The sequence below is a fragment of the Mus musculus genome, chromosome 1, assembly GCF_000001635.26.
Source record: "Mus musculus strain C57BL/6J chromosome 1, GRCm38.p6 C57BL/6J".
In the NCBI taxonomy this organism is placed as follows: Eukaryota; Metazoa; Chordata; class Mammalia; order Rodentia; family Muridae; genus Mus; species Mus musculus.
The window spans coordinates 134,576,892-134,600,053 of record NC_000067.6 but is presented as its reverse complement, the minus strand read 5'-3'; the positions used below and the strand labels follow the sequence as shown (position 1 = coordinate 134,600,053).

General features: G+C 40.8%; 1 protein-coding gene across 4 annotated transcripts in view; it reads right to left on the bottom strand.

Annotated features, from left to right (window-relative positions):
* Kdm5b (lysine (K)-specific demethylase 5B) overlaps positions 1-23,162 on the bottom strand; it is a 72,701-nt gene that overhangs the window by 32,825 nt on the left and 16,714 nt on the right. For 2 of the 4 annotated variants that reach the window (NM_152895.2, XM_011248090.3), the window contains 7 exons: positions 14,823-14,900; positions 12,010-12,132; positions 11,107-11,277; positions 6,591-6,725; positions 4,158-4,254; positions 2,362-2,471; positions 836-994 (listed from right to left, as the gene is read on the bottom strand). In NM_152895.2, the coding sequence (NP_690855.2) occupies positions 836-994; positions 2,362-2,471; positions 4,158-4,254; positions 6,591-6,725; positions 11,107-11,277; positions 12,010-12,132; positions 14,823-14,900 (873 nt within the window). Of the gene's footprint in view, positions 1-835; positions 995-2,361; positions 2,472-4,157; positions 4,255-6,590; positions 6,726-11,106; positions 11,278-12,009; positions 12,133-14,822; positions 14,901-16,079; positions 16,940-18,667; positions 18,716-23,162 lie in introns of those variants that run through there. The other 2 variants (XM_017312617.2, XM_017312616.2) reach the window with 2 other exon arrangements.

Below are 23,162 nucleotides of genomic sequence, written 5' to 3'. Positions count from 1 at the left end.
TGTGTGGTCTTCTCATGTTACACTATAGCTATACAGAAAACATAAAAGCTTTCTTAGTGGTATAACCTAATTCTAACACAAATGTAATATTCCAATGACTGAGCACTTCCTTATATAGGAAACAGCAAATTTTGCTACACTGTATTAATATCAGCACTATATACACTACACTGAAAATACGTAGGGTAAAAAAGTATATTTCTAAAATTGTCTAATTGTCTAATATTCGTTTAAAATAGGAAAAAAAAATGTCGGGAGCTAGGAAGATAAAGTACCCGCCACAGAAGCATTAAGAGTTTGTATCAAGGAACTCAAAGGCAGGGCCACTAGCGCTTGATGGGTAGGGGAGATAGGGAGATAGCTGAAGCATAGCTGTCACCATATGAATGTGACAGCTTCAGAATCAGAGACCCTGTCACAGAGGAACGCACATATACATGCACTGTGACAGATTCAAAGGTCCTGCAACTCAAACCATAGACTCACAGACAGACACAGACACACACATGGAGCAAGAAATGGAAAAAAAAATCTGCATGAATTCACACTACAACATTAATACGGTTTCTATGTCATATGAAATCATCCAAGTTTTTTAAGTGCTCATAAATTCCTACAAAGAACATGCGTTAAAAAATTGCATTTGATAACATGGTGATTAAAGGAGTAAAATGTATCTGAAGAACATATATACACTGAGGAACTTGGAAAGATTCCTTTCCCATTCACTTCCAAGCCTTGTTTTGTTCATGGACTTATTATCGATGAATCTAAAACCCACAGGCAAAGGAAAATCTTCCCAAAGTAGTTCTCCCTCTCAGTCATTAATACTTACTTGAGCCAAACACTTAGGACACCTCCAGTCTCCCTTGGGAACGTCATGGAGAGGGGGAACCAGGCAGAAGGTGTGGTAACTGTCATCACAGCCGTCACACAGTAGGAGTCGGTCCTCGTCATTGCCACTTCCACATAAGAGGCACACATACAGGTCCACCTACAGAGAGCAGAAGAGTTTGAATTGTTACTTCATTTTGTGAGTTTCTGTTTTCATTTTGTCTTCTCTTGTTCTGACAGGGTCTTCATGTGAGCAGGTAGCCTCTTAATCGCTTAGTGGAGGATGACCTTAGACCTTGACCATCTAAGCACTGGCAGGCAGCCCCAATACCCGGCTTTCCGGGTGCTAGTAAAGCTAGGCAGGTGTTTAACATGCGCCAACCCCCAGAAACAACAGGAGTGGGAAAAATTATATACCTTAAATGTCCAAATCAGAAGTCTCACCTTCTACCAGAGTTCCAGAGATTGAAGTCTGACCATGAAGTTTGGCATTGAGTGTCTTTACCTAATAATAATCCATCTCTACAGCCCATATATAATATAAAGGAAAAAATGTCAGAGCAGAGAGATGGCTCAGTTGGTTAAGAGCACCAACTGCTCTTCCAGAAGCAATTCCCAGCAACCACATGGTGGCTCACAACCATCTGTAGTGGGGTATGGTGCCCTCTTCTGCTGTGTCTTGAAGATGGTGACAGTATACTCATATACATAAAATAAACTTAAAAAAAATAATAATAATCCTCCAGGTTGGAGAGAGGGGATGGCTCAGAGGTTAAGAGTGCTGGCTGCTCTTCCAGAGGTCCTGAGTTCAATTCCCAGCAAGCACATGGTGGCTCACAACTATCTACAATGAAATCTAGTAACCTCTTCTGGTATGCAGAATACTGTATACATAATAAATAAATCGTAAAAAGATAATCCTCATAAATAATAAATTATTAGCCAAATCACTACTACATTAAGCAAATATTCTGGAGGCAGGTGTAGTGGCAGCTGCCTGTAATCACAGCAGTAGCAAACTCGGGCAGAAGAGCTACTAGCCTGAAATGCCAGCCTCATCACAGAAGAGCAAATGCGAAAACAAAGCCACAGAGACAAATGCATCTCTAAATCTGAGGCAAGCCTGGTCTACAAAGAAAAAAATCATTGATGATGCTTACTAGATGCAGGTAGTTCCTTACTTCTAAACTGACATAAACAGCCCTTAAAATATCTTTCCTTTGTTAATACTAAGTAATGCACATAAGCATATGCTTATCGGTAATGGTGTTACCAGTGGTGCTATCAGGAAGAGGATAGGCTAGGGTCTCAACTGCAGAGCACGTGTTTAAAAAAAAATACTCTGCTCATTTCCCAGAGCTGAACATGGTGAAGTTCGAGCCTAGGATGTATGTACGAGAGGAAGAAAAAGAGGAAGGAAGGGTGGACAACTCAGGAGGCTGGGACTGGCATAGGGAGAGATCCTGTTTAGAGTGATTGAGGGTGTTAAATAAGGACATGGAGTGATCACAGGCAGTGTCCACTCACCGCAGTGGCCGTTTTCTTGGCCCGGCTCTTGGGCTTCTCCTTCTCACTTTCTAACTCGCAGTCTTTCTTCTCAGTGGGCTCTTGCTTGATGGTGCTTTTCATTTCTTTCTCTGCAGGAAGCAATCCAAAGTTAGTTCTTTCTGTATGCACTCTGCTTATCTCTGTTTCCTGTTTTACCTCATTGTCTTCCTCCCCTCTAACTGACAACCAAACACAAATACCATTCCCCGTTTATTCTCATTTTATTAACACCTAGTGTTACTAGGTACAAGAACTCAATGCTGACTGATAAAAACAACCTCTATTAAATGTTAGCATGTGAGTGCTATTATGAATAGCCTAAGTCTTCAAAACGGGAGCTAAAAAGTCTTCTTTAATTAAGAGGACATGTCAGTTGGGCAGTGGTGGCACACGCCTTTAATCCCAGCACTCCGGAGGCAGAGCCAGCCTGGTCTACATAGTGAATTCCAGGACAGCCAGGACTACATAGAGAGACACTGTTGCTAAAAAACAAACAAGTAGGGCTCGAGAGATGGCTCAGTGGTTAAGAACACCAACTGCTTTTCCACAGGTCCTGAGTTCAAATCCCAGCAACCACATGGTGGCTCACAACCATCCATAAAGAGATCTGACTCCCTCTTCTGGTACATCTGAAGACAGCTACAGTGTACTTAGATATAATAGTAAATAAATCTTTTTTAAAAAACAAACAAACAAATAAAAAAAGAATAAGGCGCCGGGCATGGTGGCGCACGCCTTTAATCCCAGCACGCGGGAGGCAGAGGCAGGAGGATTTCTGAGTTCGAGGCCAGCCTGGTCTACAAAGTGAGTTCCAGGACAGTCAGAGCTAGACAGAGAAACACTGTCTTGAAAAACCAAAAAAGAATAAGGCATGCGCCAGGCCCAAGGAGCATATACATTTAATCCCAACACTGTGTGTGTGTGTGTGTGTGTGTGTGTGTGTGTGTGTGTGTGTGTGTGTGTGTGGCCTGTGAGGTCCAGAACAGTCAGAGCTACATACTGAAACTGTATCTCAAAGAAAAAATGAAAAAGAACAAGACATGTATGTTTCTCTTGCTAAGGACAGGGATGCCACCAACTCACCAGCTGTATCTCTACCACATTATACACCATCTCTCCATTATCTAAGATGATGCTCTGGTTCATGTGACTCGTTCATAACAAAACTACCTCGAGGAACATGATCCTCAAAGAAGGTTAGAATCTTCTCTGTAGTCTTACAACTCGTTAGTGGTTGAGCCAGGACTGAGACTCAAAGGTTCACTCCCCACTACACCATGTTGCCCTCGCACTAACACATGAAGGCCTAGCAGATGCCCTGTGCTCATGGTATATAGTACTTACTCCAGGTCAACTGCAAACTGACCTCTGGCCAGGCATGCTGGCACATGCCCATACTGTCAACACGTAGAAGACAACAAGAATACACAGGAAGAAAGGAAGAGAGAATGGAGGGAGGAAAACAGGGACAACCACAATACACTCAAGCATTATCAACTGTTATCAGTTTCTGCCTGCTTTGAAATAAAAAGGAACCTATATACTTTTTGAATCACCTTTTAAGTGATTTACTGAACTAAATTTCAAAGCAGACGCCAGATGAAACCGAGAAATTCTCCTACATTCCAAATATGCATTTTCCAGTTTTGTCCTACCACCTGTTAATTGCGAGAATAAAGACGGATGTATTTTATTTCTCAAACCCTACCAAGTGACCAAGAAATAACAATTGCTATCATCATTTACTTTTTCTCATTAATGTAAAAATCTCTTACCATTTTCCCATTTTGGAGTTGTGCAACCCATTCGGCGTCTCAGATTATGAGTCCTGGCTTCTGTTGCCTCTTCTGGCTCAATTTTAATATTCATAGCCTAAAAATATATTGTCATAGACATGAATATTCTCTTCTTTCTGTTTTTACTTAGTAATTCATAAGACACTTTATTCTTTTCTTAGCAGATCGCATTTTTAAAATTACAAACTAGTAGAGTATTCTCTAATAACATAACTTTTGAGAGAAAAAAGCAGACACTGGATCAACTTAAAAGTCGTATTAACACCCAAAATGGACATAACAAGGCCTTTATTTTCCTCTAGAAATTTTGCTTTAATTATTACTAAACTCAAAACAATTATAAAAACATCGCATTTTCGTTAATTCTGAAATCTAAACTTTTGCCAAGCTCTTCAAAGGTCTAGCAGTACTTGTGTAAATCTGGCTTCCACAATCTTCAATGACTTTTTTCTTTAAAATACAGGGTGTCCTGGGCTAGCTTGGACCTTGCTCTGTAGTCCATGCTGGCCTCAAACTCAAATCTGCTTCACTCTGCTTCCTGGGTACTGAATTAAAGGCTTGTACCACCACACCAGGCTTTGCCTTTTTTTTTTTTTCTTAAACAAATAAAATCAAAAGATTTTACTTTTTATTTATGTTTGTGTGGAGGGGTTTCTACATGCCCCCCACAGCTTCTCTGGAGCTGGAAACACAGGATTGTGAGCTGCCTAATGTAGCTGCTACACTCACCTCTCTAGCTTCGTTACTGTTATTATACCTCTGGGGCTGAAGAAATGCAGCACTGGCTGTCTTCCAGAGGACCTGGGTTTGATTCCCAGCAACCACATGCCTGCTAACAACTCTCTTTAACTGCAATCCCAGGGAATCTGACACTCTCTTTGGCCTCCATGGGGACTGTATACTCATATGGCATACAGACATTCAAGCAAAAGACATAAAAATAAAAATTTTAAATCTCAAGAGTAAGTTCTATATCTAACATCACAAAGCTGTAGAACACCTTAATTCTCACTGAGTCAGGCTCAGTCCTCTTGCTCCTGAGAATGATATTTACTGATAAACAAAACCACTTTGTGATCTATAACACTGAAATGTTAGTAGGACTATTTATGAATTTACCCGTGTGTTCACAGCCAAATGTATTTTTTCTGTGGGCATTAGCATTACATTTGGTATCATCAATGCAGACCTCAGGCCTCCACAGCACTAGGGAACACCTTACATCTATAAAGGTCCAGAATAAGTCATACACTGTGGGACACACCTGTATTCCTAGCAACTGGAAGGCTGAGGAAAGAGGATCATAGGAAATTCAAGGCTAGCTTGGGCTATACAGTGTAACCCTGTCACAAAAGTCAAAACAATATGCTCAAAAAAATAAGTATCAGGTTTTAAATTAATGAGTTTTAAACATGTACTTTAAATAATCATAATTTCCTATATGGTTACTTTCTTTTCTTGAGAAATATGGAATCTCTAAATTCTACATAATGTAAAAAAATTTGTCAAAGATCATTAAATAGTCAAGGATTGACTCTGAAGCCTGATTCTGCCCTGAGGCTCCTTGGCATTAAGCTGTTCCCTAAAACTTACATCCTATCAAGTCTTTATGCCTCTCGAAGGGAACAGAGTATGAAGAAGACTCTTCTTTCTGAATACAGAAAAATCCTAAAGCAAGGCATCTTGATAGCCTGTCAACACTCACGGTCTATACATTCCCGATTGATAGCCTGTCAACACTCACGGTATATACATTCCTGACTCCACACTTAGGGACCAAGACCCTGTCCGCCCTTAAATAGGAGCCCGAGAATGACAATACTTTTTCTGGTTTTGACTGTAAACTAAGCATCTTTCAGGCAACCCAGAAGGCGCTCTTCCATTCCTTCCCCTTTACAGACACCACCATAAACACAGAGCAGTGTGGCATATTCCCTTATGAGAGTACCAAGGCTCAAAACTATTGTCAGTTGCCTAGGGAGCCAGTGTAGTCAAAAAACAAAATGAACAAACAAACAAAAAACCACTTGGTAGAACACTAGAAGTTTTTGTAAAGCCCAGGCTTTTTAAGGACCACTCTTAAGCAAATAAAGGGAGGGATTATTATGTTTAGAATTACTATATACCAGTATATTCTAAGCACTGGTACATTTTCCTTGCACACAGACATTCAAGCAAAATACATAATAATAAAAATTTATTATTATAAATTAGTATTAGTATAAATTAGCCTTTAGTAGTTGGGGCCTCCACATCAGGGGTGAACCATATGAGCTCTAGGCCTGGTCTCATCATTATAATCTTGCCCTCTACTCCCTGGTCCACCATGTGAAGAGTCCTAGCCACAGCAGCTCACTGCCATGAGCCACCATGCTTCCAGCACTTACATTCAGGATCCAATAAAATACTCACCTCTGCTCTCATGCGCTTTGCTCGGCGGGCCGGAGGACAGGTTTCTGCGGGCTGCACAGACTGCCTCTGGGGAATATCATGGGGTTTGTACTCCTTGTCCTTTGTGTCGGAGGTCAGGTTAGGCTTCTGAAGACACTAAAAAGAAAACGGTTGGACCAATGAATTCTCTTTCCCGTATAATTACTTATATAGTTAACAAAACATCTTTTTAAAAATCTAAAGAATGGGGACTGAAGAGATGGCTCAGTGGTTAAGAACACTAGCTGCTCTTCCAAAGGTCCCAAGTTCAATTTCCAGCAACCACATGGTAGCTCAAAACCATCTGTAATAGGAATCCAATGCCCTCTTCTGGTGTGCCTGAAGACAATAACCACATACTCACATACATGAAATAAATCTTAAAAAAAAAAAAACAAAATCAAATCTAAAAACATTTACAGTTTGTCTAATCTTTTTTGTACCTTAAATTTTTTTAACATTGTTTCCTTTGCTTTTTTCTTTTCTTTTTAAAATTTAATCCTAAACTGACAGGAAGATGATTTTTAATTTATATTTATTCAAGTGCTTATCTCCTCGGGTTTTAAAAAGCCATGGTAGGCCAGGCATGGAGATGCATATCTGTAACCCGGAACACTCGAGAAGCTGACCTGGCTTATATAGTGAGAAGCTGTCTCAAACATAAAAAGCAAAATGAATTACTTCATGAATGTACAATCCTGCGGATTCTGATATAACTAATAGTGCTATAATCAAAAATGTCCTGACTTGAGAAAATAGGTCCTCTGACTATGTAACAAAGAGTAATAAGTACTTCACAGAAAATTGCTAGTTCTCTGCAAGGCATGGTGATGCAAACCTTATCCCAGCAGTTGGGAAGCAGAGGCAGGTGGTCAACCAAGCCTAGGAGTAAACTCCAGGAGTTCCAGGCCATCCAACCTTCATAGAAACTGTTTCAGAACTGAAAAGTTATTTATATAATGGTAGACATAAAAACGTCCCCATCGGTTCTAGGCCTGGTCTCATTATAATCTTGCCCTCTGTTCCACCATGTGAGGAGTCCCTGCCACACCACCTCAATGCCATGAGCCACACCATGCTTCCAGCCAGGATGCAATGACTGTACCCTCACACTGTGAACCGAACTCAATCCTTCCTGCCTTTGCTTACTGTTAGGTGTTCAGTCACAGGGACAAGAAAAGTGATATGGTTCTTATCAGGAAAATTTCCTTTTCCCTTTTTTTCCCCTCAATTTCATTAAGGGGAATAATTCACTAAGCTGACAAAGACAATATTTAATGGCAAAACATAACACAAATTATTATTACTGAAGCTAACGTGAATTTCTCAATTATGCACTTCTATTTTGTAAGAGGACAATAAATTTATGAGAAGGATCTTTTTTAAGATCTGTTTTGGATGAGCATTTGCCTACATGTGAGCATGCACATTGTGTATAAGTCTAATGACAGAGGAAGCCAGAAGAGGGCATCAGGTTCCCTGGAATTGGACATACAGTTGGTTGTAAGCCACTGTATGGGTTCTGAGATCCAAACTCAGGTAGTCTGCAAGAGCAGCAAGTGCTCTTATCCACTGATCCACCTCTTCAGCCCCCATGGGAAGCATTTTTGAAAGTAGGATCCACAATGCAATTATCTAAAGTCCATCTGGGGTATGGCACATCATTTACGCTTGGCATGGGATACATGAAGCTAACTAGGGATGTAGCTCAATAAACTTCTATGAGTACACATTTCTAAAAGGCAGAAGACAGCGTGGGGCAGAGGGTGCAGCTCTCAGTTGGCCGAGTGCTTACACAGCAGGCATGAATTGCTGAGCTCAATCCCCAGCAACCATGGACTGGATGTGGTGGCCACACCTATAAGCCTAGTTCCCAGGAGGCGAGGCCAGAAGGATCAGAATGGTCAGAACTATCCTTGGCTATACCGTTAAAATTAGAGGTTAGCCTAGGACACATGAGATCTTGTCTTCCAAAAACAAAATCAAAAAATTTGTAATACTTTTTATACACTCTATGACCTTTGTGAAACAAAAATTATATGAATTTATTTGAGGTTAAAATTATATGGAACCAGACAAATAGTAATGACCGAATTCACATATTCTATCACAAATTTAGTGTCTATTTCCACTGCTCTTACTGGTTCTATCATCTATATTCAGGACTCTAAAGACCTTACACACTGGGCAGAAACCAATCTTAGCAACATTTTAGAATAAAGAAATCTATCTTTTGTTCCAAACAATAATTCAAAACACAAGCCCAAGGCTTATTACTTACTAATATGGACTTTAACCTCTTCTTGCAAAGAGATCATTATACCATAATCGCCTCATCCCACAGAGACCACTGTCCTCCTTCGGGGCATTCAGAAAACATGGGTGATGCAAGAGTAAGCCTGTGTTCCATTATGCCAGTACACGGTTCAGACAGTCTCATGTAGTCCAGGTTGGCCTTGAGTTCACTGTGTAGCCAACAATAACCCTGGATCCGCCTGCCTCTGCCTTTTGAGTCCCCGGGATTAAAGGAGTGTACCACCATGACCAGTCTGTGCTACAGGTTAAATCCAGGGCCCTGTGCACAGCACATGAGTTACATTCTCAGTCCCTTTAAAAACTTTCTACAAGGAAAATGTACCAGTGCTTAGAAGATACTGGTATCCACTAAGTCTCAACATAATAATCTCTACCCCTTATTTGCCTGCGAGTGGACCTTACTATATAAGCTTGGGCTCTACCAAGTGGTTTTTTTTTTTGTTCGTTTTGTTTTTTGACTACGATGGCTCCCTAGGCAACTGACAAGGTTCTAAAAGGCTGCGACTCATAAATCAGGAAAGATCTTTGCTTTCCTTACTCACTATAATCTCCATAGATAGAAGAATTCAAAAGGTAAGTTTTATTCTATACCTATATAGGCAACTAAATACTTATAGGGTGTAACTATAAAACAGAGAGCAAAATCTAGTATGTGGTCCACAACTGTAATCCAAAACTTAGGAGGCTGAGGCAGGAGAAGCACATGTTCAAGGGCAGCCCAGGATGCACACTGTGATGGTTAATAAAGTCACTTTGACGGGATTTAGAATCACCTAAGAGACACGCTGCATTCCAACCCATAAGGAATTGTCTAGATTAATTAAGGTAGAGCTACACTAATTGTGGATAGCACCATTCCAGGAACTGTGATACTACAACCCATAAAGAGAAAGCACAAAATAAGCAGGAGCATTTAGTTCTCTCTGCCTCTTGCCTGCAAACACAACATGACCACCTCTCCATCATGCTTCTGACACCGTGCTTCCCTGCCATCATGGACTATATAAACTCACAAGAACTCATACAGCAAAACACTGTCTCAAATGAATGACATCATCCATGGCTCACTAAACACTAACATGCATTTTATAGAGGGGAGAGGGATGAAGGTGTAGGCCTGTTGGCAAAGTACTTGGCTCAGATGTACAAAAGTCCTGGGTCTTTTGTATGAACTGAGCATGGTGATGGTGCAGGCTGTGATCCCATCACTTGGGAGGGAGAAGCAAGATGAGTAGAAGTTCAAGGTCATCAAGGTATACAACAAGTTGAGGCCAGTCTGTGCTGCATAAGACCCTGTCCAAACAAAGCCACACCTACAATCATCACTTAGGAGACAGAGACAGACATCTCTTGTGTGTTCATGGCCAGTTTAGCTTAAATGACAAATATAAAATGGCCAGGGCTACACACAAACAACATTCCAATTTGAAGACTGGGTGATACAGTCAGTGGTAGAACTTCAGTTTGATAACCAGTAAGCAAATAAAAAAGAATTTCAAGAAGGTTTCAAAAGAAAACAAAAAACGCCATGATTTAAGATTTAGCATTGCACTGTTGCCAGTTTATAGTATTAGGGTACAATTTTCATGTTTGTTTTGACCTGAGAAACTGTATCCTCAATCTTTCCACAGCACAGAAATGAAGTTACAGGACTTATTACCCCAGTATTTAGAGTATCTCAAAAGAATGGATTAAGACACTCCTTTCTACCAGAGCCTTGAAAAATATGGGAGGGCTTTAGAGCATCTGCCTGCAAACAAAGAGGCTTGCAGATAGGAACAGCTGGGAGAGGACCGTGCTTTGCAGCACTAAGTTCTTCCCCTTTATTAAATATTCTATCTGACAACTTCCTTGGAAATCTCAATAGACAAATGTTGGGCCAGTTAATTCCCAGGTTACACTTTCATGTGACAACCAGGGAGAGATGCTTTTAATAGAGTATTTCATTCTGTAGTGATTTAAATACAGATTTTAGCTGTATTTGACCGTAAAAAGGTATTTCCTTTATAATCTTATTCATTCTGATACAAACTTTTAAATACAGTTGCTCCCCAAACCAAAGTCCTAGGATTTTTTTTCTCAAAAAAAAATCATTTAACAATGTTTTTCTAAACATTGCAAAGACAATGTACCAATAAATAAGCAGCTAAATAAAACAGGAGAAGGTAGCTCCAATACTCACCCTCAGACTGTCTCCAGACAGGAACAAATTGTATGGATTGAGTATTCGCTCATAATGTCCCCTGATATGTGAGCCCACAGCTTTACCAGGAGCAAAACCCATCTTGGTGGCAATTTTGGTCCATTTTCTATCCTTGCAAACAACTGCAAACCCACCTTCTTCTGCGACTAACTGTTAATAATAGCAAAAAAATAAATAAAAATTAGAAAGAAGAAGAAATTAGAGAAATTTACTTCTAATTCCCTCACACCTAGGTAAGATTCTAAGAACAAAACTCCCAGCTATACTTTTGTTATAGTTGCTTTGTTTTTTGTTTTTTGTTTTTTACTTCTTAGGTCAAAAGAAAGAAAACAAAACACACAACAAACTTCCAGCTAAGCTATTAATTTGAAGGTAAATAATAAGAACAGCACCTTTGACAGTGTGGTCAGTCCAGAGTCACTCACTGGTTCTCAAAGCCCCTTCTCACTTCCCAGAGAAGACGATGTCTGACAATTACATCTGAACTAAGGACAGCCCCCATATTTGGTCCTGCCTTGTTACCCTTAAAAAGTCTCTATTTAAAAAAAAAAGGCAGCAAGAATGCCATCGTGTGTGGTAAAATGAAGTGGAACCCAGAACTGGACTGAGGCTCAGCCTTTGCAGCTAACGTCTTTTCAACTTCCCTGAGCTTTAGGTTCTTCCTGATTTAAACTAAAATGGGAAGGACCCTTTGCAGTGAAAGATAAATTGTAACAAACTCTTCTATAAAAGAAAGCTTACAAACTACATAGGTAAAGCTCTGATACTTATAACAACAACAAGAAAAAAATCTCATTTTACCAATTTCAAACAAGTAGCTTCTTTCTAAGGTTGTTAAGAAAAATAAAAAAAATAAAAAGAAATAGCTGCCCCAGCACTTGCCTTATTTAGCTGGAACAAGTCTAAGATCTTTCTCTCCACGTGGGGAATCTTCAGAGTACTTCCTTGTAGCTCCCAATACTTTGCAATCTGGTCCAGGAAATTCAATTTTACACGTGTTTGGGCCTAAATGTCAAAGAAAAGCATTTTAACCTCACCTAAGGCTTTCCCTGTGGCCGTGAACAAGGTCATCCGAAGGGGGTGGGGGAGAGGTTACACTGCTGGCACATCACAGCTCTGCACTTGGTGCTGTCTTGCTTTAAAGCCTGAGTTACCTTTTCACCCTTAAGACTAAAAACAAAACTAACTTCTATTCATTAAATTATTAAGTACAAAAGTGTTTGCTTGCCTAAGTTGTATTTTAAAAGTATGTGCTGTCTGCGTCTAAGGAAAATATTGTTACATACACTGCTTAAGATTCCTATATTTTATTATTCTGTGGAAAAAATATAATTACTAAAAGATTGTCACTCAAAATATTTAATGCATACAACACAGACATAGGCAAAAGCATACAGAATGAAGTCATTCTGAACAATGTCTCAACTAAGAATCACTATAGGCACAATTTAATGCTATTGGTTAAAATAAGAAATGGCTTGTAGTGACCTTTTATTTCCCCTCAAGTCCTTGCAGGCCTATAGACCAGACTAGCCTTAAACTCAAGAGATCCTCCTGTCTCTGCCTTTCAAGCGCTGGAATTAAAAGTGTGTGCCACCACCAGACCCAACTACTACTGCTATGGCATTTAAAAAAAAAAAAAAATCACAGAAAAAATGGCACGTTTCATTCATATTCAAATCCCAATGGCAATCCCTGGAACTCACTACATAGATCGAGCTGTCCTCTATACCTCTATGTCCTCTAAAGCTGGTACCACACCTGAATAATACCTATACCTTTACATGCAACTACAAATTTGAAAATAGGCTAAAATAAAATGCTTAAGGGACAGAAATGAAGTTCAAGGGGTTGGAGAGATAGTTCAGTGGTAAGAGCACTGACTGCTCTTATACAGGTCCTGAGTTCAATTCCCAGCAACCACATGGTGGCTCACAACCATCTGTAATGAATCCCAATGCCCTCTGTGTGTCTGAGGAGAGAAATGGTGATGTACTCATATGCATAAAATAAATTAATTAAAAGAGAAAGAGAGAGAGAGAAAGAGAAAGAAAGAGAAAAAGACAGACAGACAGACAGACATGAAGTTCAACTGGTAGAGGCACTTCCCTACCATGTAAAGGCCTTGGTTTTAATCATCAGCTCCACATCCGGGCGGTGGTGGCACACGCCTTTAATCCCAGCACTCGGGAGGCAGAGGCAGGCAGATTTCTGAGTTCAAGGCCAGCCTGGTCTACAAAGTGAGTTCCAGGACAGCCAGGGCTACACAGAGAAACCTTGTCTCAAAAAAACAAAAAACAAAAACAAAAAAAAACAAAACCAGAGGTGAAAGGTTCTTACTTGTAATCCCAGCACTTTCAAACTTAAGGCAGGAGGATGGCCAGTTTAGAAGCTGGATTAGACTATATACTATATAGTAAATCTCATGCAAGCCTAGGCTACATGTCTCAAAAATTAAAAATGAAAAAGGAATGTGTAAAACATTGACATAGACAGACTCTGTTATCAAAAACCTAGTATTTTCTAGCTTGTGCTATTTTTAATATTTATTTTATGTGTGTGAATGTTTTGTTTGCATATATAAATGTGTACAACATGCATGCCAAATGCCTTGAAGGACATGAGAGCATCAAGATTCTCTTGAACTGGAGTTATAAATAGTTAGAAAACGAACCAGAGGGGCTGGAGAGATGGCTCAGTGGTTAAGAGCACCAACTGCTCTTCCACAGCTCCTGAGTTCAATTCCCAGCAACCACATGGTGGTTCACAACCATCTGAAATGGGATCTAATGCCCTCTTCTGGTGTGCCTGAAGATAGCTACACTGTTCTCATATACATAAAATAAATAAATAAAACTTTTTAAAAAGAAAAGAAAAAGAAAATGAACCAGAGTCCTCTGCAAGAAAAAGAAATGCTGTGACAGTTAAACCATCTGCACTTTAAAACTTTCTGTAGGCTGGAGAGATTGCTTGGCAGTTAGAGAGCACTGGCTGCTCTTCCAGAGGACTGAGGTTTGATTCCCGGCACCCACATGGCACCTCACACCTGCCAGTAACTCAGTAACTACTCCAGCTTCAGGCTCTTAATATATGTGCAAGGAAAAGACCAGTGCACATAAAGTATAAAGAAAGAAATCATTTAAAAAAACCACTTTCTACAGTATAGAAACCAAAAAGTTAAAATACAAGAGCAAAAACTGTATGTGCACTCTAAAGCAGTGTAATTAGGCCACAATCTTCTCTGGGCTGCTGACAACCATTTGTAACTCAACGAATGTGATGTTACCTTCTGACCTCCAAGGGCACCAGGCATGCTATGGTACAGATATACATGCAGACAAAACATCCATAAACATAAATAAAATGCTTAAAAATTAAAAATTAAACGAAAGTTTTAAGTGTAAAAGAAAATTAGGGATATAAAACCTGTCCTACTACATTCTTTTCAAAAAGTTATTTTCAAAACTTAAAATTCCATTGATTATAATCTAAAGATACGATAACTCATATGTATTACTTAGCAGACAAGAGGAGACAGACATAAGTCAGTACCTTTAATGAGATTTGGCTTGCTACATACTGCCAGCTTTCTGTGCCATGATTATCATTATGGACCATGTTCTCATTTCACTAAGACTGTGACATTAGTTAGTGGCAGACTCATCATCAAAGAATGGAACACAGACACAACCTACCTCCAGCTCATTCAGCCTCTGGATCCGCGGGGTGAAATGAAGTTTATCGACATCACAAGCGAATGGTGGCTGCCAATCCTAGGGGAAAGCAAGAGCTATTAGATATAATTACTTAACACTTGAAATTATTTAACAAATTATCAAACAAAATGTAAGAGTGGTGCAGTTTTCTACAAGAAAATGACAAGTATGTAAATCCACCCAAGACACTGGTACATCCGGCATAATATTTTGGCATTATACTGTTTTGTAGAGATACTTCAGAATCATTTTTACCTAAGTTGGCGACTTTTCAACATGGGTTCAGACCCCTAGAAACAGACAAGCATGTGTGTGTCTACACAACGACAGCAGGGGCAGCAGAGGAAGGTGGAATGCAATGGCCAACTAGTGTACTTGATTAGCCTCACATCCAGTAAGAGACCACCTTAAAACTTAAGTAGAGGGACTGGCGAGATGGCTCAGTGGGTAAAGGTGCTTACCACCAAGCCTGAAAACTTGAGTTTGGTCTTTATATACCATGCGGTAGATAGAGGAGGAGAGGATGGACTTCCACACATGAACGGTGGCCTGCATGCAACCACACCCACATATAAATACTAAACAGATCGTTTTTTAAAATGTAGAGAATGATGGAAGGTACCTAGGGCGTGGTGGCACACACCTTTAATCCCAGCACTCGGGAGGCAGAGACAGGCCGATTTCGAGGCCAGCCTGGTCTACAAAGTGAGTTTCAGGACAGCCAGGGACATACAGAGAAACCCTGTCTGGTAAAGCCAGAAATAAATAAATAAATATAAATAAATAAAAAGGGAGGGTGTGGCTTGGTGATAGAATGTTTGCTTAATGTGGGAAGATGCTGAGTGCAGCCCATTAAAAGAAAATTATGTATAAATTATTCCCTAAATGTGAAAGAAACAGGAAGATAACTTTAATACCTAAAATAAGGGTGCACCTGAAAGGATAAAATGCTGTTTTCGGACTTCACTTTGGAATAGTGAAAGCTCTAGACAGTGACTGTGCATGCACACAGCCTTAAGCACCAAGGCTCAAAACTCATGCACTTGGTGGCTACAGTGATTTTTACAGTGTGTACTTTAACTGGCAAGGAAAGACAAACAGTGTAAGATAGACTTTTATTGACAGGGAAAGAAAGACTGGTAATTTTTCTTCTTTACTTGATTTAAATACAATCCAAAATACTTAAATAGTATATTAGATTATGAGAATGTTAACTCAAGGAGATTCACAGCCTACCCTCTAATTTCCTACACAGAGGTGTGTTCAAGCTGGGGATGTGTCTCAGATGGTGAAGTGCTCACTCCTGTCGAGCTTACTTTACTGTCCTGCTGCTTCAATAAAATACTCTTGGACTAGAGAGATGACTCAGCACTTAAGAATGCTTGCTTGCAGTGGAATCATAAGGATTAAGCATAGATCCCAGCACCCAGAACAAACTGGAAGTTCCTGTAGACCCACAAATCCAACTGGGAGGTCCGAAGTCCAATTCTGAGAAGTCTGCACATGCAGGAGACACGCATTCCCCCATCCCACCCCACTCCACTCATCAACCCACAATTTATGAGTATAGGCCCTAAGTACAAGCAGCAGGAGCTTGAAGCAGCTGGTCACCACATCCTGTTTGCAGAGAGAAATTAATGCAGCCCACTACTCAGTTCACTTTCTCACTGTATACAGTCCAAGATTTACCTCAGGGGATGGTCCTACCCACAATTAAGATGGTTTTTCCCCACTTAATGTAAGATAACCCACCCCCATGCATGCCTAGAGTCCTATCATACAGGTGATTTTCAGTTTGACAACTAAGACTAACCAACCATCTCTCTCTCTCTCTCTCTCTCTCTCTCTCACACACACACACACACACACACACACACACACACACACACGCGCAACCACAGAGAGAGACATGGCTTTAATCCCCACCATGACATAAAATCTAGGCTGGAGCAGCTGGTAAGTAGTTCCCTGCAAAGTGCTTACTGTGCTGCAGCTGTGAGAACCCGAGTTCAGATACCCAGAACCCACATAAAAGCTGGACACACAGGCCCAGAGGACATGCAAGGTATGTACTCACTATAAGTGAATATTAGCCATAAAGTACAGAATGCCCATGATATACCCCACAGATGCAAAGAAGTTAAACAAGAAGGAAGGAAGGCCCATGAGATTCAATGCTTGAATCTCACTTAGAAGGGGGAATAAAATAGCCTTTGGAGACAGAGGGAGGAAGGGAACTGGGTGGGGAAGGGGATGGAAGGGGGATGGGGGATGTTGGGGGAACTCAGGATCAGGTGTAGGGAGGGACAGGAGAGAAGGCCAGGGGGCCAGAGAGCTGATCAGTGGCTGGGGTGAGTCTCTAGGATGTTGCAGAGACCTGAGATGGGGGACAGCTATTAGGGTGACTCTAGCTAGACTCCCAGCAGTGGGGGATATGCATCCTGAAGTGGCCACCTCCTGTGGTCAGGGAGAACTCCCAGTGGATAAAAGACACCGATTCACCCACAAAACCCTCAACCCAAAATTTGTCCTGCCTACAAGAAATATAGGGACAAAAACAGAACAGAGACTGCGAGAATGGCCAACCAATGGCTGGCAACAACTTAAGACCCATCCCATGGGCAAGCACCAATCCCTGACATGAGTAATGATAGTTACTCTGTTATGCTTGCAGCCAGGAGCCTAGGATAACTGTCCTGAGAGAGGTTCCACCCACTAGCTGACTGAAAGAGATGCAGAGACCCACAGCCCACCACTGGGAAAATGCTGGGGGGAAGACTGAGGGACCTGGAGGGGATAGGAACTCCATAGGAAGACCAGAGTCAACTAATCTGGACCCTCGGGAGTCGAGCCAAAAGCTGGGGATGCTTGGGGGATCCCCTAAAAGGGGACCAATCAAAGAGCATACATGGGCTGAACTACAGATGTGCAGCTCGGAGGTCCCCCAACAAACAACTGGAGTAGATGCCATTCCTAACTCTGTTGTCTGTCTATGGATCCAGTTCTCCTGAGCGCCTTGTACCCTCTGCCTCCTGAGACTCTTCCTGAAGACTTGATGTGCCAGGGTGGAGTGGTACACAGGATGGGGTCTTTCCCCCTCTCAGAGGAGAAGGAGAAATGAGGGAGGACTGGGAGAAGGAGGCATCGATCAAAATGTAAAGTGAATTTAAAAAAAAAAAAAGAAAAAAGAAAAAAGAACACAGCTGAGCACAGTTACCCTGATTGTAACCCCTGTGATGAGAGGCAGATCCCAGAAGTCATCTCAGTGCAAACTTGTCTCCAGAGAAGCCTGCACCAGCAAGCACACAGCACACATACAAGTCCAGCATACACTGCATAACAATAAAATAGGCATGGTGATGACCTCTATAATCCCAGCACCTGGGAAGTACAAAGAGAATCAGAAGTTCATGGTCATCTTCAGCAAAGGCCAGCCTGGGGTGAGACCCTATCAAAACCACAAAGTATTCCATGCCCAGGTGTGCCAGCATGACCATAAACATAAGTGCTCAATAGGCTTCCATAAGAAGGCAACAAATTCTAAACCAGCCTGAACTACATAGCAAAATTCTTTCTGGGTAGGGGGAAAAAAAACAGAAAATACTCCATTGAATCAAAGAGATTAAAGTTTATGTTTAGATACTGATGTGTTAAATTATACAGAACAAGATGTCATGGGGGGGGGGGAAACACACTGCTTCTTGATGCACAGTGTCGAAGTAAGAGAAAGACGTGTTCAGAGCTTTGCTCTCTTGTACTTTACAAAAGCTACTGGCTTTCAGAAAGGACTAGGGCTGGGCTGGGTACAGTGGCACAACACTCACCTGGTTTACCTGAGGTTCCAGATTCAACCCCAGTTAAGTAGTGAGGAGGGAACCTATGGAGGGAGGCAGGGAGAGAGAGAGGGAGGCAGGGAGGGAGGGAGGGAGGGAAGAATGGGGGAGGAAAGGAGGAACTGGTCACAGTTAAAGGTTAAGTTCAAAACATAACAGATAATGTATCAGAAAAGCTAAGACATATGGGTCCTGAGAGTGGAACTCAGGTCATCAAGCCTGGCAGCTAGTGTCTTTACCTGCTGAGTCACCTTCCCAGCACAGAGAACCATGTTCTGTCCTTGTGGTCTGAAACTTGTATACACTAAGAACTAAAGACAATAGACAGGTTATTCGCTGACTGGCCAGCCTCCTGACATGCTTTCCTATCCTAAAACATAAAGATGTGGAAATGTCCTATTCCTGTGGTATGGCACTGCACTCCTGTGGCACACAGGTAGGACGATCAGGGTTGGGCAAGGCCAGCCTCTGCTATAAGAAATGCTGAGGAGGGGTGAGGAGATTATGTTCTCAGAAACATATAAAAGTTGTTTTATGTGGCCCAGAGATGGCTCAGTAGGTAAAACCATTTGTCACACAAGCCTTGAATGCCTGAGTTTAGTTTCTGGGTACACAGAAGGAAAAGTATTGATTCTCCAAAGTTATCCTCTGACCTCCACAGAAGTACAGGAGTACACACTGCACGTGCACAGAAACACACACACACACACACACACACACACACACACACACACACGATAAAGTTTCATAAGCATGTATTATGCAGGCTTAGTTTGCAGATTCAAATAAAATTAATTCTCAAAATGACATATCAAAAGGAAAACATTAAGTTGCCAAGATGATTAGAAGAGAGATAAAAAATAGCTTAAGGGGCTGGCAAGATGGCTCAGTGGTTAACAGCGCCGACTGCTCTTCCGAAGGTCCCAAGTTCAAATCCCAGCAACCACATGGTGGCTCACAACCATCCGTAATGAGATCTGACGCCCTCTTCTGGAGTGTCTGAAGACAGCTACAGTATACTTACATATAATAAATAAATAAATCTTTAAAAAAAAAAAGAGTAGCAGGTGTTCTTATAAAATAGCTTAAGACCATTTTTCATCAATACCAATCACTTCAAACCTTTTGTAGCTACAGAGACAGACAGACAGACAGACAGACAGACAGACAGATAGACAGAGAAGAGAGATCAAGCAAAATGGTACGTCAATGTCAAGTACAAACAAGGCCCTCGTATGGTGGCACAAACCTTTAATTCCCAGCGCTCAGGAGGAGAAGAGGCAGGTAGACTTTTATGAGTTCAAGGCAATGCAGGTCTATATTGTTCCAGGACAGCCAGGACTACATAGAGAGACCTTATCTCAAATAAATAAATAAATAAATAAATAAATAAATAAATAAATAAATACGTATTCAGATACGCATAAAGAACTAAATCATCCTTGGCAAAGTCTGGCCTCTGGTATGACTGTTTTAAATGAGAAAGTGGAAAAATTGTGAAGTTACAGGCTGGCAAAATATTTCAGCTTGTAGAAATGCTCATGGCACAGCCTGATAAGCTGAGTTTGAGCCCTAGCACCATGGTAGAAGGAAAGAATGAAGGGTGGAAGAGAATTTCCAGTGGTTAAAAGCACGTGCTACTCTTGCAGAATATGTGAGTTCAATTCCCAGCATCTACATGGCAGCTCACAACCATCTGTAATTCCAGTTCCAGGAAATCTGACTGCCTCTTCTGGCTTCTGTCAACACCAACACACACATTTTGTTTTGTTGTGTTTTAATCTTAAAAAAAAAAAGACTCCAAAAGTTATCCTCTTAACTTACCACAGTCATATAAATAAAAATATACTTTATAGAAAGGAAATCATTATAAAAAGGCACTTAATAGTGTTTATGGGGGTTCTTTTGGATGGTTGGTTGATTTTTTTGGTTCTTGTTTTTGAAACAGAATCTCACTGTGTAGCCCTGACTGACCTGGAATGCTATGTATATAGACCTTAAGTCAGTGGTCTTCCTGCCTCTGCTGCAATTGGAGGCATGCACTACCATACCTGACCTAAAATTCAAACTACACACTATTTAGGTACTCAACTATCAAGAGAACGAAGACATATCTGACAAAGTCTAGGTAATCTAACAAAAAAGGTAAAATTTTTATCCCCTACCAAAATGTGGATCATAACTCACTCTTACACAGAATAACAGAACTCCTATTGCAAGGATGAGTAACAATAGGAGTTTATTTATAGTAAGCCAGGGATAATATGGCTCAATCCCATGCCAGCATTTGGGAGGCTGAGGCTGGAGGATAGATATCTTGTGAGTTTGAGCCCAAGCTAGACTATACATGAGTACTAGGCCTGGCGGGAATACAAACCATTACCCTGTCTCAAAAAAAGTGAAATAAGGACTGGAGAGAGGGCTTAACAGTTAAGAGCACTGACTGCTCTTTTAAGAGCAAGAGCACTGACTGTTCTTCCAGAGGTCATGAGTTCAATTCCCAGCTACCACATGGTAGCTCACAACCATCTGCAATGCCATCCAACGCCCTCTTCTGCTGTCTCTGAAGAGAGCAATGGTGTACTCATATACATTAAATAATATTTCTTTAAAGTAAAATAAAACAATTTATAGACTACAAAAGGCAGTTCTACATAAATATCCTGCTGAGATTTATTGTCATTTCCTTTACTTTTACAAGTTTATCTGGTTGGTTGGTTGGTTGGTTGGTTGGTTGGTTGATTGGTTAGTTTTTTGAGACAGGTTTCCCTGTATAGCCCTGGGTTTCTGGAATTCACTCTGTAGTCCAGGCTGGCCTTGAACTCACAGATCCACCTGTACCTGATTGCATCTTGGAGTGCTGGGATTAAAGGAGTGCACCACCACCACCCGATAAAAGCTTTAACTCTTTCAAAACAGAAATTATGAGAATTGTATTATTAAAAGGCTCAATTATTTTCCTTAGCAGTCAGAAATGTATTCCTTGGGAAGACAAACAGCTGAAGACTGAAGGTCCTGAGAGAGGACTGAAAAGCAAGTAAACATCTTCCTTAGTACTAACTTAGCAACAACCACTTAAGGCACATTTAACTGTAACGGTTCAAAAGCAAAAATTAGCCCACAAGAGATAACCAACTATTAGTATCCATATATTTAACATATATTTAACATATTAGATGTTTTTAATTACAGAAAGTCTGTCGTCATTTTGAGGTCTAATAATTAGCAAAATGAGAAAGTATGCTCAATAGAAGCTACACAATTTAGTGTTCTGAGCCCTGAAGGCAAACCAACTAAAAACTTGGTGTCAACAGACCATTCTTGAGGAGGCTGCCTTGCAGCCTCCTGGACAGACCTAGGCTTCTCCTGGTTCCTTTCTTCTAGGACATCTCCATGCTTTCTGCCTCCTTCCTGCCAGACCCTCAGAGCCAGTCTCTGTGAGTCTATGACTCACAGTGGCCACACCAGGTAGGGACATTGGCTCAACTCAGAGAAGCTTCTGTCAGCAGACAGTAATTAACCCTGGGACCACAGCGGGACGGCCTGAAGTGTAAGAGGGTTTGGAGCACGTATCCGAGTCCAAAAAGGAATGTCTAACTCAAACCCTTCTCACAAGAAATCTATAAAGGAAGAAAAGGTGGGAAGATCCTAAGAGCCAGAAGTAGAGAATGAATCCAGAAGTAGAGCCTCCCAAACACAGCAGGATGCTACACAGAAGAGCTCACAGGCACCTCAGCAAACCAGACAAAATCCCAGCATGAGATAGGGAAGTGGGACAAAAAAAAAAAAAAAAAAAAAAAAGCTGACCCCTAAGCCAAGAAGCTCTGTGCATCGATATGTGCTTGGAGAGGAGAGCCCATTTTCTGCAGCTAATGTCATGAGCTACTGACCTTACATCAAGGCAAACCCTAGGCCCAGGTTTGGCGGGTATTTGGGGACTAGGTTTTGGTTTTATTTTGGGTTTTGTTGTTGTCTTACTTGGTTTTTTTTTTCTTTGAGAGCTAGAGAGAAGAGAGAGAACATCAAGTTAGGTGGGAGGGAGGTGGAAAAGATCTGAGAAAAGTTAAGGAGGGAAAGAATATAATCAGAACATATGATATTAAGAAAATTTGACCAGGTGTTAGTGGCTTGTGCCTTTAATCCTAGCACTCAAGTAGGCAGAGGTAGGCAGTTTAAGGCCAGACTGGTTTACAGAGTGAGTTCAAGGACAACACAGAGAAATACGGTCTCAAAAAGCTGACAATGGTGATGATGGTAATAATGATTATAAATTTTAAAACTTATCAGAATAAGAGCGTATTCTTATTAATTTGCTAACAGTACAAAAAATAACATTAAGGACTGAAACATTGTTCTAATTGTACTCTATGAAACTGTCATCCAGATTATGGAAGGTGTTTGATTTTTTTCTTTGCATTTACTTACTTATATATTAATCTCATTTTCATCATCAGAATTATGTATTCACAGGATTACAATCCAATGC